Genomic DNA, 18056 nt, shown 5'->3' with positions numbered 1-18056 from the left:
CCTGCTGTCTTAATTTAGTTGATTGACTGTTAATGAGTCTAATTAGTGATAGATCTAAGAAAAAACCTCCTATATCACAGAATCCTAGACTGTTAGAGTTGGAATGGACCTCCAAGGTCATCGTGTCCAACCCCCTGCTCAATGCAGGATTCACTAAACCATATATATTCAGAAAGAGCTTTGGGGAAGCATTTATGCACATTTTATTCCAAGTGCATTTCTTCAAAGTGCCTGGCAGTTAAACATGGCAGGAGACAGGGAAGTCGTTCAAAGAAACCAACTTCCAGAACATTTGTATTGCAACAAATACTCACATCCACCATTCTTGCACAAACTCCGTCCATATCAGCCCCTCTCTCCTATATGTACAGCACTCTCGCTCTTTTCACAATCCTAAACTGCATAGATCCATTCACTCTCACCATACAACACAAGAGATGCTCTCAGAAATCACTTAACCATCTGCTCACTCTCTCTATCATCCTTCTCCTAGTCGCAGGAGACATCTTTCCCAATCCCGTCCCTTCTTGTAATAGTAAGTCGAACCCCTCCACTACTACACTCAGAAACCCTGCGAATCTCATTAATATTTCCTACATGCCTTCTGTCTCTTTTAACTGTGCCTTCTGGAATTCACGCTCTGCGTGTAATAAACTCTCCTACAGCCATGACTTTTTCCTTTCAAATTTCCTTTAACCTTTTGGCTCTTACTTTTATACCTGGACCACTGCGGCTCTTTTGTATGGTGGCCTACATTTTTCACATACCCCCAGACCTGAGAGCAGACCAGGTGGAGGTGTTAGTCTGTTCCTATCAACCAAATGTATGTTTCACGTTATCACCCCAGTACCCTCACTTATCTTCCCTTCTTTTGAGGTCCACACTGTCTGACTCCTACCTGCCATTCTCCCTGCGAGTGGCAGTTGTGTATCTTCCTCTGGGCCCCTCCCATCAGTTCTTGGATCACTTTGCCACCTGGCTTCTACATTTTCTATCCTGTGACACCCCCACCCTAATCATGGGGGACTTGAACAACCCCATTGGTGACACCCTTTCCCCATCTGCCACTCCAATTTTATTTCTAACCTCCTCCTACGGCCTTTCACAGCTTACTAACTCTCCTACATATGAAGACAGAAATGCGCTGGACCTGATCTTCTCCTGGCTCTTCTGAGTGCATGACTTTGCTAACTCCCCGCTCTCTGACTACAATCTTCTTAATTTTATGTCAAGAACTCAGCCCGCTCAGGACACCTCCACTTACAACACTTTTATACTAATATACGTGCCATTAATACCCAGAAACTTATGAAGACTCTGCAGTCATCACTGGCCCCAATCTCCTCCCTCTCATGTCCTGACTCTGCACTGAAACATTATAACGAGTGCCCTGGATGAAGTTGCATCTCCTACACATAGAACAACTCTGCACAGACGGCGACAATCCTGGCACACACCTCAAACACGTTTCCTATAGCGGTGTTCCAGGTGCGCCGAACGTCCATGGAGAAAATCCAATCTGGCCAAAGATTTCATCCATTCTAAATTTATGCTTAAAACATACAACTCTGCCATTCACCTCTCCAAACAAACCTATTTCAACAACCTCAGTACCTCACTATCCAACAATCCTAGACGTCTGACACTTTTCAATCCCTCCTCAATCCAAGAGTGCAGGCCCCGACCACCAACTTCAGTGCTGACTATCTGGCCAATTATTTCACACACACACACACACACACACACACACACACACGCACTGCATCTAGCTCACTCTGTCTTTGAACCAGTCACAGAAGAAGTGACCAGTCTCCTTGCGTCTTCTTGCCCTACTACTTGCACAAGTGACCCTATCTCCTCCAGTCCATTACCCCGGCTGTCACCATACACCTAACTAAAATATTCAACCTCTCTCTCTCATCCAATATCTTACCCTCGTTTAAACACTAGCATACAGTGGGTACGGAAAGTATTCAGACCCCTGTAAATTTTTCACTCTTTGTTTCATTGCAGCCATTCGGTAAATTCTAAAGTTTATTTTTTTTCTCATTAAAGTACACTCTGCTCCCTATCTTGACTGAAAAAAAACAAACAAATGTAGACATTTTTGCAAACTTATTACAAAAGAAAAACTGAAATATCACATGGTCATAAGTATTCAGACCCTTTGCTCAGACACTCATATTTGTCACATGCTGTCCATTTCCTTGTGATCCTCCTTGAGATGGTTCTACTCCTTCATTGGAGTCCAGCTGTTTTTAATTAAACTGATAGGACTTTATTTGGAAAGGCACGCACCTGTCTATATAAGACCTCACAGTGCATGTCAGACCAAATGAGAATCATGAGCTCAAAGGAACTGCCCAAGGAGCTCAGAGACAGAATTGTGGCAAGGCACAGATCTGGCCAAGGTTACAAAATAATTTCTGCAGTACTCAGGGTTCCTAAGAGCACAGTGGCCTCTATAATCCTTAAATGGAAGAAGTTTGGGACCACCAGAAGTCTTCCTAGACCTGGCTGTCCAGCCAAACTGAGCAATCGTGGGAGAAGAGCCTTGGTAAGAAAGGTAAAGAAGAACCCCAAGATCACTGTGGCTGAGCTCCAGAGATGCAGTAGGGAGATGGGAGAAAGTTCCACAAAGTCAACTATTACTGCAGCCCTCCACCAGTCAGGCCCTTTTTTCAGCAGAGTGGCCCGATGGAAGCCTCTTCTCAGTGCAAGACATATGAAAACCCGCATAGTTTGCTCAAAAACACATGAAGGACTCCCAGACTATGAGAAATAAGATTCTGTGGTCTGATTAGACAAAGATAGAACTTTTTGGTGATAATTCTAAGCGGTATGTGTGGAGAAAACCAGGCACAGCTCATCACCTGCCCAATACAATCCCAACAGTGAAACATGGTGGTGGCAGCATCATGCTATGGGGGTGTTTTTCAGCTGCAGGGACAGGACGACTTGTTGCAATTGAAGGAAACATGAATGCAGCCAAGTACAGAGATATCCTGGATGAAAACTTCTTCCAGAGTGCTCTGGACCTCAGACTTAGCTGAAGGTTCACCTTCCAACAAGACAATGACCCTAAGCACACAGCTAAAATAACAAAGGAGTGGCTTCAGAACAACTCTGTGACCATTCTTGACTGGCCCAGCCAGAGCCCTGACCTAAACCCAATTGAGCATCTCTGGAGAGACCTGAAAATGGCTGTCCACCAATGTTCACCATCCAACCTGACGGAACTGGAGAGAATCTGCAAGGAAGAATGGCAGAGGATCCCCAAATCCAGGTGTGAAAAACTTGTTGCATCATTCCCAAGAAGACTCATGGCTGTACTAGCTCAAAAGGGGGCTTCTACTCAATACTGAGCAAAGGGTCTGAATACTTATGACCATGTGATATTTCAGTTTTTCTTTTTTAATAAATTTGCAAAAATTTCTACATTTCTGTTCTTTTTCAGTCAAGATGGGGTGCAGAGTGTACTTTAATGAGAAAAAAATTAACTTTTTAGAATTTACCAAATGGCTGCAATGAAACAAAGAGTGAAAAATTTAAAGGGGTTTGAATATTTTCCATACCCACTTTACATCCATTACTTAAAAAAACATCCCTTGACCAAAACTGTGCTGCTAACTATAGACCTGTCTCTAATCTTCCCTTCATCTTTAAACTCCTGGAACGCTTGGTCCACCCGTCTAATCCACTATCTCAGATAACTCACTTCTTGACCCTCTGCAATCTGGTTTCCACTCTTTACATTCTACTGAAACTGCCCTCACTAAAGTCTCTAATGATCTACTAACGGCCAAATCTAATGGTCACTACTCCCTGTTGATTCTTCTGGATCTCTCTGCAGCATTGGACACTGTGGATCACCAGCTACTCCTCACTATGCTCCGCACTATTGGCCTCAAGGACATTGTTCTCTCTTGGTTCTCCTCCTACCTCTCTGACCGCTCCTTCACTATCTTTTTTGCTGGGTCCTCTTCCTCTCCTTTTCCCCTTACTGTCGGGGTTCTTCAAGGTTCAGTCCTAGGCCCCCTCCTCTTCTCCTTATACACCGCCCCTATTGGACAAATAATCAGTAGATTTAGTTTTCAGTACCATCTCTATGCCGATGACACCCAGTTATACACCTCTACTCCTGACATCACGCCTGCATTATTATAAAATACCAGTGATTGCCTTTCCTCTATCTGAAACTGAGCCTGTTAAAAACTGAACTCCTTGTGTTTCCTCATTCCATTAACCTACCTATATATTGCCATTTCAATGTGTGGTTCTACTATTGCTCCCCAGCAACATGCCCGCTGTCTTGGGGGTTATACTTGGTTCAGATCTTTCCTTCACTCCCCACATCCGATCACTCATCCGCTCATGTCCTCTACACCTCAAAAACATTTATAGAATTCAACCTTTTCTTACCTTTTGACTCTGCAAAAACTCTTACTGTAGCTCTCATTCATTCTCGTCTGGATTATTGCAACTCTCTACTAATCGGTCTCCCTCCTACTGGGCTCTCCCATCTCCAATCCCTCCTGAATGCAGCAGCCAGGATCATATTCCTCTCCAACCGCTACACTGATGCCTAAACCCTGTGCCAGTCACTACACTGGTTACCCATCCGATATACAGTTCAAAATAAACTCCTCACTCTCACCCACAAAGCGCTCCACGCTTCAGCACCGCCCTACAACTCCTTCCTCATCTTAGTCTACCACTCCACCCGTGCCCTGCGTTCTGCTAATGAACGAAGATTAACATCCTCAATAATCCGGACCTCCCATTTTATTTTCCAAAACTTCTCATGTGCTGCACCAATTCTTTGGAATGCACTACCCAGGACACTTCGATTAATTCCCAATACCCACAGTTTTAAGCGTGACCTAAAACGCATTTCTTTAGACTGGCCTATCAACATACTAACTATCCCTATTTTGCCCATACAACATTTTCTTCTAAACCAGGACCCTCTTATTTGTTAACACACTCTACATGCACATAATGGTCCTCTACGTCCGTACACCTACTGGTTGGTGACTGGTCCATGCAGCATTACGTGAACACCCTTTTTATTATATTGATGGCTGGACCATACAATACAAGCAATTGTTACCATCCGCCTTTCGTATCTCTCCTATTTCCTCATAAATTGTAAGCTTGCGAGCAGGGTCCTCACTCTTCCTGGTATCTGTTGATTTATGTGATAATTATTCTGCAATGTCTTTTATTGTCTGTACAAGTCTCCTCTAAAATGTGAAGTGCTGCGGAATATGTTGGCGCTATAGAAATAAAATTATTAAAAAAATATTATGGAGAACCTCCCAGGGAAGAAGTTTAGAAAAGTCTTCATGAAATAGGAATGGGGAGATTGAGGCCCCTAAAAGGTAAAAGCAGAGACGGAACTATAGTGGTCTCACCCAGACTTTGAAAACCTATAGGGAGGCTCAAAGGTCCGTTTGGCCCATATTAAAAGACCAGTACTATTAAAAAGCCATCATATTTGGAGACCCTATTGGGGTATGTTGACACTGAGCTTTGTGCTGAGTTTTTGGAGCAGAAACTTTCAAATCCTCCTCAAAAACTTTGGATTTGCCATAGAAATGAATTGAAGTTGAGTTTTGTTTAGTTTTTAAAAAAGCTCCTGAAAAAAAATTCACCGTGAACACACCCTTAGAGATTTTGGATTGGGTTCCATGAGCTTCAAGTGAAGTCTTCTATTGAGTGAAGAGACCACTGGCATTTGCTTTTCTTGCCAATGTTGCCCCTTTAAATAGCCCATTAATGGGGTTGTTTTTAAATGAAACCATATTAGGGCATTAAGGCCGATCACTTAATAGGAACCCCCTCTTGTAATGAGACGCTGTACACAAGTGGTTACAGCTCTGGTCTTCCCGAATCATCATTGTATTACTTGTATGACCATTTATCTTAAAGGAACCAATGTACTAATATCAGTCCCCTCCAGGGTTTTTACTGGGGAAACAAATACCAAGTAATAAGTTAAAGGAAGAAATTATAATTGGTTGTCACTTGAAGGCGTAAAAATTTAGATCTGTTTTCATCAGTCACTCTTTCAGTTTTTCTGAAATGATGTAGAAACATGTGTGAGACATCTGGAAGTCGCACAACCGAGATGTCGTGAAAAGGGAAGACCGACCACAGTAGGGTGGAGGGATGAAAGCCAGAGAACAAGCTCTTAGGAGAAAACGAGGGTGGTAGGGAACATGTAATTAGATGATTGGTAACCTTGCGCCCTTTCCTATCCAACTAATGTGTCTGATCTATATATAACTTTGTCTTCATTCATTTTATTTTTTGTTTTTCTCGGAAATATCCCACAACAATGTTGGTCATGTTGGAACCATTCATGGCAATCAATCAAAGCCTTGTTTCACTTGTTCATTTCCGTCTCTGCCCTCGTATTAGTGCCAGTGATTAATCTGAGTTTTGTTGTTATGGAGGGAATGCCTGAAGATGGCAAGCAGTGGAGCCTCAGCAACCAGTCTGCCTCAGATGACTCCTAGTGGTCATACTGAGAAGACTACAATCCCCAGCCTAACTGGGTTTAGTATAGTGGGTTTAGCATAGTGTTATATGGGAGGGGTACCCTAATGGAACATGCAAAGTCTTTGGGAGGGCAGGGCGCTTGTAGTACGTGCCTCCGCTGCTACTATCTGTATGTCAGATGATTCACAATAACAATGTGCGGCTATGAAGGTCTGATTCCTTTTGGAGACAAAAAGCATCGGAAATGATTGTTATGCTACAGAAGGCCTACAAGGAAGCTGCCATTAGTAAAATACAAGTTTTAGGAATGGTTCGCTTGCTTTAAACTAGGTGAAATACCAATGGATGATCAACCTTGTTCCGTACCTTCTTCGACCTACCAAATTGATGAAAATATGACGCAAATTGGTCAAGCAATTCTGGTGGATGGCCATCAAACCTCATGGAGTTAAGGAAACAGAACTTCGTAGTTGCACTTTTGTTCATGTGAATCAGCATAGGTGCAAGGTTGGACAATTCGCCGGAAAAAAAAAATCACTGGAGCCAAACGCAATCTTCCCCCAATAATGTTGGCTGGTATACTGACTCCGAAAGAACATTCACATAGCCACAGAAGTCCGTACTTCATCCACCCTCCAGATGACCATTTCTGTTTCTTTTCCCTAATATTAATGCTCTCCTCTGGGGTATATTATCCAGTGTTATCCTATTGTTGATCTATTCCTAAATAAGCCCAGGTTGGACCGTTCTTACAGGCCATCTCTATCCTGTGGATAGGCAATCATTTTGGATAACCCTTTTGAGCCCTTGATCATTTTAGACCACCACAAATGTTACTATTTACATCGCCTTTCTACTTATGTGGAGACTATACTGTTGGGCGGACACAAGGCTGTATTATTTTGGCACCATATGGTATTCTTTCAGGGCACCTAAGTAAACTACTCCTGCTTTTGTCATGCTCTGTGTCATAGAGAAAAAAAAAATCCATAAGACTCCGGAGAGGGGACATATCGCCCTCACATTTAACATATGGAACTAATTAGAACTAGGGAAGAGAGAAACTAATTAAAACAGGGAAGTGAGAGAGAGCTGACACTTCAACGTCCATTGAAGTAGGGGCCTCCCACAGTGACCGGGTAATTACAACAGGATATCTACTCTGGGAGCTATACACCAAAACGTGGATTCATTTACTCAAAGGTGGAGAAGTACCCTTCCACGGGAAGCACTTCCTATGATCAAATCAATGGTCCCCAGACTGTTTGGAACCAGTGGTCAGTGATGAATATTGGGGTTTGCATCGATCCAATATTTGTGAGATATATTTTCATCGTTGCAGCAAAGAGACGTACAGAACACCTTTACTCACATTACCGTAAGGGTGGCAGAACCCCTCCAACTTAATATTGGCCCGATAGATGGTGTTACCCATGCCATGTTTCATGTCACCAGACAGATAAAATCGCGATAAGAATCATGACGACAATATCTACCACGTGTAAGTTGGGATCTCCTAAATTTCTGAAAAGACCCAGCACATCCCACAACCAGCCCCCATATGAGCTCCCCAAGGGGAGGTATGTGGACATAACCTTTGATCTAATAAAAAGCAGAAATTGGGTTTGGTCATTGGTCAGTCCTGAACGGTACAGCTTGGCTGTAGTTCTGCCTGTACTTCCATCTGCTAAGCTCTGAGCCATTTCCTTGACCTCAGGTTTAGTAATTTTCTTTTGTTCCGTTTATCCCATTTATTTGTGTATACCGTATTGTTTTGTTCCCATTTTGTATCATCTTTGCATATTTTTTTTATAAACAATGCCTACCTTTCTGAATTAAATATATAAAATTGAATTGGTCTGTAAACCGCAGCCCTGAAGCCATACGCTACCTATAACTGGTGACATCTCTACTCTAGGGAGGTCTAAATCTTTCTGAAGCTTGTCTAGTCACTTCGTAGGCTTGTTTTCTCTCATGGAGTAGCTGTGATGGGAGACTTTTTTTTTTTACCACAGTGCCCCCCTTGCAATATCATCTACAATAGTTTTTTTTTTTTTTCATCAAAATCCTTGCTGTCACCTTCATGACCTTCCCATTATTGCAAAGTCTCCAGATGCTTTTTTTCCCACCATCCTGCATCTTCTCCATCCCCCTACATTCTTAAAACATGAACCCTAACCCTTATTCATCTTGGTAAACATTGCTTCTTTTGTAAGAGGCGTTGAATGGAAGTTTTTAGCAGAATTGCTCCATCCTTACAATATTAAGAAACGTCTCCCCTAGTAAAAGATTTGTGTGCTTGAGGGATTTCTTTCCAAAAACCTACATGGGGTTAGTGGGCGTCCTAGGGATTTAGCCCCTTTTTGATGTAGATTAATATTTGGCCACAACTGGAGAAGGGACAGACCTGACTACATTCTATGTGCACTGTTATGGAATATGTTGGTGCTATAGAAATACTGATTGTCTTGTTTGATTTTGTCATTACAGCCTGTTGGGAGACTTTGCAGGACAGTCAAGGCAACTTTTCATCTCCTGGTTATCCGAATGGTTACTCAGCATTTGAGCATTGTGTGTGGAGGTTGTCTGTCACCCCAGGAGAGAAGGTAGAGAGTATACGATCATATAGCTATGCTTTTTTGATATTTTTTACTGATGAGATTTGATTTTGTGACCTCCAGCTTTTGGGGGATATTGTATGTTTTCTTATATGGTTTGTATGGATAAGTGGAACATGCATGGATGCCTATGGAAATATCCAATGTCCTACATGTAAGTAGAGGAACATTGACATTCTTCATCCCACAATCCAAGGAGACTTGCACCTTCTGTAATAACTTCACACCATCCATGAGTCCATTTTCTCGAGAGGCATGACAATACGGAATGCAATTATTGTAGTTGTACCTAATAACCACCCGCAGCTGACACTTTTTTCAATAACTATATCACCCCAGATCCGTAGTTGTCCTGCCTCATTTGGACCTAGTTCTCGTAGTTCTGAACTCTGGCACAATATTCGCAATAAGGCTCAAGAGTTTAAAGAGAGTGCATCATCATAAAATGAGCTTTTCTTTAAATCAAGCTTTAATCTTAAAACAAGTTATTGTATTTTTTTTAACAATCTTAATTGTGTTTATAATTTTCCATATCGGAGTCTATATAAAACAATCAAAAATCATCCAGTTTTCACACTTGGCACTAGGTTTATTAGACTCTCACTTCGACTCATTGACTTCTACATAAGAGTTTTCTAGGCATGCTCTGATCTGGGCTGAGGTCATTAAGGGAAGGGGGAGCAGGTGAGCAGTGACATCACCTATTGGGTGGATCCTGTGGTTTCTCCAAATTCAGCACAAAATGCAACTTTTACTGATTACTGCAGTCACAGAATTACTTGCCCCTTCATGACCAGTGCCTTTAGTACTTGGTAGAGCCCCCCTTGCTGTTATCACCTGCTGCAAACGTGATGCAGATCCAAGACACTAGCTTTTGTCAGCGTTCCTGAGGAGTTTTAGCCCGTTCCTCTTGGACAAAGGCCTCCAGTTCAATAATATTCTTGGGTTAAGAGTGGTCCAACAAGTTAATCATTGCCTTCTACAAACAAAGAACAGGATACAAGGGTACTGAATGTTCCTAGAGATGCAGCTGGAAGCAGAGTTGTCAAGTTCAAAGTTACAGGTTCACCTGCTGCACTACCCAGATGTAGCAGAAAGAGGAGGCAGTCACCTGCTTCTAATATGCTCAAAACCCTATAAATAAGCCACAGACATTTTGGGATTCTGTTGTGTAGACTAATGAAACAAAACTGGAAGTTTTAAGGCCTATGGATCAGCTGTATGTCTGGAGGTAGAAGAATAAAGCATATGTTTGTTTGAAAAGAACACCCAGCCTACAATGAAGCATGGTGGTGGCTCGATGATGCCTACTGTGAAGCATGGTGATAACTCTGCATACAGTGAAGCATGGCTGTGGCTCTCGGCTTCCTACAGTCAAGCATGGTGGTGGCTCAATGATGCCTAAAGTGAAGCTTCGCGGTGGCTCGGTGATTCTTTGACGCTGCATTTTTTCTCTGGCATTGTAACCCTGCAGCGTTTGGAGAAGGCAAAATGGATTCAATCATGTATCGGGAAATCCTAGGAGAAAACGTCATGTCTTCTGTGACTAAGCTGAAGCTTGAGCGCACTTGAACCTTCCAACAGGACAACAAAGTTCACCAAGGCTTGGTCTCAGAAGTCCTAGAAAATTCTGGGATGGCCACAAGTTGTCTGACCTGAATCCCATAGAAAATCTTTGGTGAGATTTCAAGAAGGCAGTTGCAGAATGCAACCCCAAAGGTATTAGTGACCTGGAGGCCATTGCTGGTGACTAGCAGACTTAAGATTCCTCATGAACACTGCCAGAAGCTGGTGCAGCAGATCATAACAACCAAAGAATGCTTTAATAATTTGCAAAGGGGGTTAAAAAAATTAGTTTAAACTCTAGGGGTGCTAGCTGTCAATGTGATCCATTTTGTGATGATACAGAAACAGCCGAAAAGTCATCTGTACAGAGAAGGAAGAGTGAATTTAGTATTAAGCCCGGTGGCCAGCGTGAAAATTGCAAGATTGTTTATTTATTATTTTATACATCGATAGTGATATGAAAAAATGTAGAAAAAAATCCATTTAAGAAAAAAAGAATATAAACAATAGATCATTTTCTGATGACACATTCTCTTTAAAGTGATGCCTCTGGCTCTGTAATCTAAGAGATACTGAATGGTATGCGCCCTTTTGAGGGTGTCGTATTACTTGAAATACACAAGCATTCTCATTATGCCGACATCAGCATTTTTCATATTTGGATACATTATTACCAGAGTTGGAGGGATTTTTCGGGAACATAAAAATTTACTTAAATTAACGCTATCCTACAAAATACTTTACATTTACGCCTTGCTCCCCTTTTGCCACATCACTCTATATGAAGATAATGGTATTCCAATTATAAAAGGTTAGTACCAGCACTTGGTCAAAAACATTCCCCCCCCCATACACTAAGATGGTATTCAGAAAGATCAAAATCCAATATGAAAAAAGAGCATGAACAGATTTTATCCCCAACAGTACAGAACATGGACAACAGTCGTTTCGCAACAAGCAGATGCTTCTTCTTAGTCCCGGGACCAGGAAGAAGCACCTGCTCAGCGCGAAACGGCTGTTGTCCATGTTCTGTACTATTTTACTTGCTTGGAATAAAGTCTGCTTAAGTTTTTTTTACACGGGTGAGTGCCACATATTCATGCTTTCTCCATATGACGGTAATGATGTGTTACTTATGGAGTGATTTTTTTTTTTTATTTTTTTTTTTAAAGTGGCTGCAAGTGAACGAAGCATCATTTATAAAGGTGTTTATATGGCAAATTTTATTATTTCGCTGTTTTAGCCTTATTTACACCCTCCTTTACAGTAATGAGCACCCTATAATCTTTTATGGATTCTAACTCGCTATGTTTTCCCCTAAGATCAGGCTGAATTTTACCTCTTTGGACGTGTACCGAAGCCGACTGTGTTGGTACGACTACATTGAAGTCCGAGATGGACACTGGAAGAAAGCTCCGCTCATCGGTATTGTCCCATGGTTAATAATAATCCTGATTTTGGAAAAAACATGTATATCCATGTATGGCCGCTAATGGTTCCCATACGTCTTCTTTTTTTTTTCTTCCTTAGGCCGTTATTGTGGTGACAAAATCCCGGACTCCATATTATCTAGTGACAGTAGACTCTGGATTGAGTTTCGAAGCAGCAGCAACTACGTGGGGAAAGGATTTCATGCCGTTTATGAAGGTATAGTGATTGTAAGCTGATCATGGTGTACATCTAATATGCCTGTCTGGTGATGCTTGACGTCCCATGTCTCGTTGCCTAGGAGACCGACCACCGCTGCTGTCTATCTTGTAATCGCACTGAAGCTGGAGGTATTAGGAGCTAACCCCATGTTCCAGCAATCACTACCTGTTTCAAAGGCATGTTTACAAGCTGAAAGCGCTTGTAAGCACTGTGAATGTTTTGCCGTCGCTGTTTAAACTGTAGTGGTGGTCCGTTTCCTAGCTGTAAACAATAAAATGGTGTTAACATTTTCACTCGTTCTTGAGATATTAACAGACGGTAAATTGCAAAAGTGCTCATTTTACAAGCAGGATCCAACAATACCCATCTATGAAGATGACAATAACCCTTTTAAGACTTCTTTAAGACTTCTCACAGCTGGAAGTTTGCTACAAATGCATCGTTCTGTGAGACCAACAGTCTGGACTGAAGTAACTAAAGGCTGTGTTCACATTGAGTTTTACCCTCACGTCAGAGGCTCCGTCCATGCTTACGGTTGAGGCCCAGAAGAATGGGGCTCGCAGGCCCCCCGTGGGGGGGGGGGGGGCACAGGATTCTGAGGTTTGCGATGATGGAACTATTGACTTTAATGATGCAGACGTAGTCACATTGGAGTCTGTCGGACATCATTTTAGGATGTATTTGACTATTTGAATAGGGGACCAAAGCACAGTCAGCCGTGTTTTGGTGTCTACTTTCAATAGGCGGATACTACTGAAAATCATGTGTGACAGAACACTGTGTGACTCTGTCTGCATCATAAAGCACCTGCAGCGTGCTTTTTTTTTTGCAGCGTGCTTTTTTTTTTGCAGCGTGCTTTTTTTTTTTGCAGCGTGTTTGTTTTTGCAGCGTGTTTGTTTTTGCAGCGTGTTTTTTTTTTTTTGCAGCGTTTTCTTATGCAAATAAGCAGCCTTTTTCAGCACCAGCAAAAGCTGAGATTTTTTTTATATAATGTTGAATTTGAGAACTGTGGCGCTTTTAAAATCTGCAGCATGCCAATTCTTTTTGCTGCATTTTTTTCACCCATAGAAAACGAGAAAGTGCAACAATGTTTCTGCAGCGTTTTTTGCTGCATATTTTGTGAACAAAACTAACTTTATTAAATGTGTACTGTAGACAAAGCACGCATGCAATCCGCACCCAAAAAAGCTGAGAGAACACTGCAAAACCTGTTTCATACGCAGAGTTTTTACTGCCAAGAGAGCAGTTTTTGATTGCGGAAAAATATGCTGCAAAAAAGTTGCATGGGAACATAGCCTTAAAGTCCATGTCTCCCTTAGCGCAAGCATCCGAATATCATTTTCCGGGACATAATTCTGATATAAAGCCTCTGACAATAGGATAAAACCCAGTGTGAACATAGCCTTAGGGCTTCTGTATGCTGCCGACTTGTTATAATTCACTCACCGAAAGCTGAGATCTTAAATTGATGATGAAATTGAAGCATAAAGTATGTTAGATGGTAAAACTTGCCATGAGGCAGAGCGTCTGTAGCAATTGAGAGACTTCTAAGTTGTCCTCACATGGACATTGGTCTCTTCACCGAAATCGTGGCATCTGCCCTGCAAGCTACCCGCCTGGCAATGATCTCAATGCTTGTGCTCTTCTGTTTTGTACGTCGCTTCCTTTCTCCATGATGTCTCGTTTCCATTTTTTTATTTTATTTTTTACCTTTTTAATCTCCTTTGTGTACTTTGTAGCCGAGTGCGGAGGTGACGTGGCTAAAGATGAAGGTCACATCCAGTCTCCAAATTATCCTGACGATTACCGACCCAACAAGGACTGTAAATGGAAGCTGCGTGTGGCTGACGGCTACAACATAGGAATCGTGTTTCAGTCCTTTGAGGTTAGAGGCCCAGGAGTCTCATCACCAGGATTGGGGGAGGATGGGGAAAACCTCCGAAAATGTGTTGTAGGAAGCGAAACCTACTCTTGAGGGGGAAGAGTTAAACAACGAAATGTCCAACTTCCTTCAGGATGAGCCATGTTTTTCCACTCCATATATTTGTGGAAAATCGTAGACATTGGTTGGATTAAATTAAGACGTCACCCATGGGTATGAAAGGGGTGAAGATGACAAAAATTGGCACACTCATCTGCAGGCACCCCGTGGTTCCAACACAGGCCCTCTGGTGGTCTGTGCAGGCACCAAACGCGATGATATCACTGTTCTTACGGGACCACTGAGGTTGTTATTGCTTAGTAAGTGATTGTTGAGGCTACTGAGAGACCTTCATCCAGTCTCCATACCAAGCCGAAATAATAAGCTGAGTGGTTAGGTTCTCAGTAGTGGAACTCTAGATGTACAGAAAGGGAACCCATTTTGGAAATTGGCTTTCGAAAGTAGTCACCACCCCCTTCTTAAAGCGAATCTGTGAGCAGGTTTTTGCTATGTAATCCAACGAAAGCATGAAGTGGGGGTTAAAACACAGATTTCAATGATATGTCACATGTCGGGCCGTGTGCTGTTGTTTATTTAAAACCTTCATTGTATCACCTAGTAATTATCATTGCCTGGACTACAGCAGAGCAAGCTTGCTTATCTGGCTCCGCCCCCTCCTGTTATAAGCAGTTCAAGGTCTGTAGAGGAGAACCTGGTGTGGGCGGGGTTCGCTTGCTCAGCTCTGCTTCATGCTAAGTCTAAGAAGTCTGATTTGTATCAGAACCACTGCACCCAGTAATATAAGTGATACATTGTTGGATTCAGGGCCTATTTGCATACATCATGCTGCTCTCAGATAAGGTAGCAAAAACCTGCTGACATATTCCCTTTTAATACTCATACTAGTTGATGATCCAGTGTATCTATTAGTTTGTCCAAAATTAGGTAAAAGGATCTGCTTTTTTTTTTTTTCCTAAGAACAGCGCCACTTTTACACATAGGCTGTGTCTGTTACTGCAGCTGAGCCCTATTCACCATTTTTAACCGGGGGTTGGCAGGGGGAGCAGACGCCTTGACTAATATGTGTATGATGGCTATGGTTTGCAGATTTTCCCTGGATAACACTGCTTTATTCCACAGATTGAGAGACACGATAGCTGTGCATATGACTTTCTGGAGATACGCGACGGCGACTCAGAAACCAGCCCCCTGATTGGCCGCTACTGTGGCTATGACAAGCCAGACGACTTCAAGAGCTCGGGCAATAAACTATTCATTAGATTTGTATCTGATGGGTCCATTAATAAAGCTGGATTTTCTCTACATTACTTCAAAGGTCAGTAAAACCGGCTCATAGATTACGTCTGAACTCAATTGGGTGGGCTGCAACCTTTTATGATTTGTAATATGAAGGGGAATTAGAATTTTATTGGTTGCAGACTACTGATTGACTTTGATGGTCCAATAATAGGACATCTAAAAAAAAATCCAAAAAGTTACAGGGTTTTGACGTATTACAAAAAAAAAAAAATGTGATGGTGTTGCAGTATTCACTAGAATTGGAATGAGCTGCAATATCAGGCACAGCCAATGGATACGGGTGGCTCTGTAGCCTAAATACAAACATTTAAAAAAAAATTATATATAAATAATATATAGTGTGTGTGTGTGTGTGTGTGTGTATGTGTGTGTGTGTGTGTGTGTGTGTGTGTGTGTATACACTGCTCAAAAAAAATAAAGAACACTCAAATAACACATCCTAGATCTGAATGAATGAAATATTCTCATTGAATACTTTGTTCTGCACAAAGTTGAATGTGCTGACAACAAAATCACACAAAAATCATCAATGGAAATCAAATTTATTAACCAATGGAGGCCTGGATTTGGAGTCACCCCCAAAATTAAAGTGGAAAAACACACTACAGGCTGATCCAACTTTGATGTAATGTCCTTAAAACAAGTCAAAATGAGGCTCAGTATTGTGTGCGGCCTCCACGTGCCTGTATGACCTCCCTACAACGCCTGGGCATGCTCCTGATGAGGCTGAGTATTGTGTGTGGCCTCCACGTGCCTGTATGACCTCCCTACAACGCCTGGGCATGCTCCTGATGAGGCTGAGTATTGTGTGTGGCCTCCACATGCCTGTATGACCTCCCTACAACGCCTGGGCATGATCCTGATGAGGTTGCGGATGGTCTCCTGTGGGATCTCCTCCCAGACCTGGACTAAAGCATCCGCCAACTCTTGGACAGTCTGTGGTGCAACGTGACGTTGGTGGATGGAGCAAGACATGATGTGCCAGATGTGCTCAATCGGCTTCAGGTCTGGGGAACGGGCGGGCCAGTCCATAGCTTCAATGCCTTCATCTTACAGGAACTGCTGACGCACTCCAGCCACATGAGGTCTGGCATTGTCCTGCATTAGGAGGAACCCAGGGCCAACCGCACCAGCATATAGTCTCACAAGGGGTCTAAGGATCTCATCTCGGTACCTAATGGCAGTCAGGCTACCTCTGGCGAGCACATGGAGGGCTGTGCAGCCGTCCAAAGAAATGCCACCCCACACCATTACTGACCCACTGCCAAACCGGTCATGCTGAAGGATGTTGCAGGTAGCAAATCGCTCTCCATGGCGTCTGCAGACTCTGTAACGTCTGTCACATGTGCTCAGTGTGAACCTGCTTTCATCTGTGAAGAGCACAGGGCGCCAGTGGCGACTTTGCCAATCCTGGTGTTCTGTGGCCAATGCCAAGTGTCCTGCACGGTGTTGGGCTGTGAGCACAATCCCCATCTGTGGACGTCGGGTCCTCATACCACCCTCATGGAGTCGGTTTCTAACTGTTTGTGCAGACACATGCACATTTGTGACCTGCTGGAGGTCATTTTGCAGGGCTCTGGCAGTGCTCCCCCTGTTCCTCCTTGCACAAAGGCGGAGGTAGCGGTCCTGCTGCTGGGTTGTTGCCCTCCTACGGCCCCCTCCACGTCTCCTGGTATCTGCTCCATGCTCTGGACACTGTGCTGACAGACACAGCTACCCTTCTTGCCACAACTCGCACTGATGTGCCATCCTGGATGAACTTCAGTACCTGAGCAACTTCTGTGGGTTGTACTGTAGACACCACCTCATGCTACTGTACCTCTAGGGGTGAGAGCAATGGCAAAATGAAAAAGTGACCAAAACATCAGCCAAAAAGGAAGAGAACAGAGAAATGGTCTGTGGTCACCACCTGCAGAACCGCTCCTTTATAGGGGGTATCTGGCTAATTGCCGATCATTTCTACCAGTTGTCTGTTCCACTTGCACAACAGCAGGAGAGATTGATTCACAATCAGTGTCGCTTCATAACTGGACAGTTTGATTTCACAGAAGTGTTATTGACTTGGAGTTACATTGTGTGGTTTAACTGTTCCCTTTATTTTTTGAGCAGTGTATATACATAGATAGATAGATATACAGTAGATAGATATAGATATAGAGAGATTATATTATATTATTATTATTTTTTTTTTTTTTTATATCCCTGGACAATTCCCCTTTAAGTTCTTGTATATATCTAGGATCTTCATGGTTTTTGGTAGAATAATTTAATATTTTGAAAATATCCCTTTATCTTCCATTTTTGATTACTGGGGAAGGGGTTCAGTGGATGCTGATATGACCACTGAACGCGGTCCTGCAAATCGATTTGTTCATCTCTATTGTCCCCTATCCTTTGGAAGGGTATAACTTAATATTTTGGGAATAACCCTTTTAATCCTTTTTGGTAAATGTTTGCCCATGAATATATTTGAC

General features: G+C 42.6%; 1 protein-coding gene across 1 annotated transcript in view; it reads left to right on the top strand.

Annotated features, from left to right (window-relative positions):
- The window catches only part of BMP1 (bone morphogenetic protein 1), a 139711-nt gene that overhangs the window by 87937 nt on the left and 33718 nt on the right, over nt 1-18056 (top strand). The window contains exons 8-12 of the mRNA XM_073654047.1: nt 8998-9113; nt 12014-12116; nt 12222-12338; nt 14081-14226; nt 15403-15598. Of these exons, the coding sequence (XP_073510148.1) occupies nt 8998-9113; nt 12014-12116; nt 12222-12338; nt 14081-14226; nt 15403-15598 (678 nt within the window). The remainder of the gene's footprint in view (nt 1-8997; nt 9114-12013; nt 12117-12221; nt 12339-14080; nt 14227-15402; nt 15599-18056) is intronic.

This window comes from Phyllobates terribilis, unplaced genomic scaffold (genome assembly GCF_046119375.1).
Source record: "Phyllobates terribilis strain yellow unplaced genomic scaffold, ASM4611937v1 Scaffold_11__3_contigs__length_659146591, whole genome shotgun sequence".
NCBI classification, from domain to species: domain Eukaryota; kingdom Metazoa; phylum Chordata; class Amphibia; order Anura; family Dendrobatidae; genus Phyllobates; species Phyllobates terribilis.
This window is presented reverse-complemented; position numbering and strand designations above follow the sequence as displayed.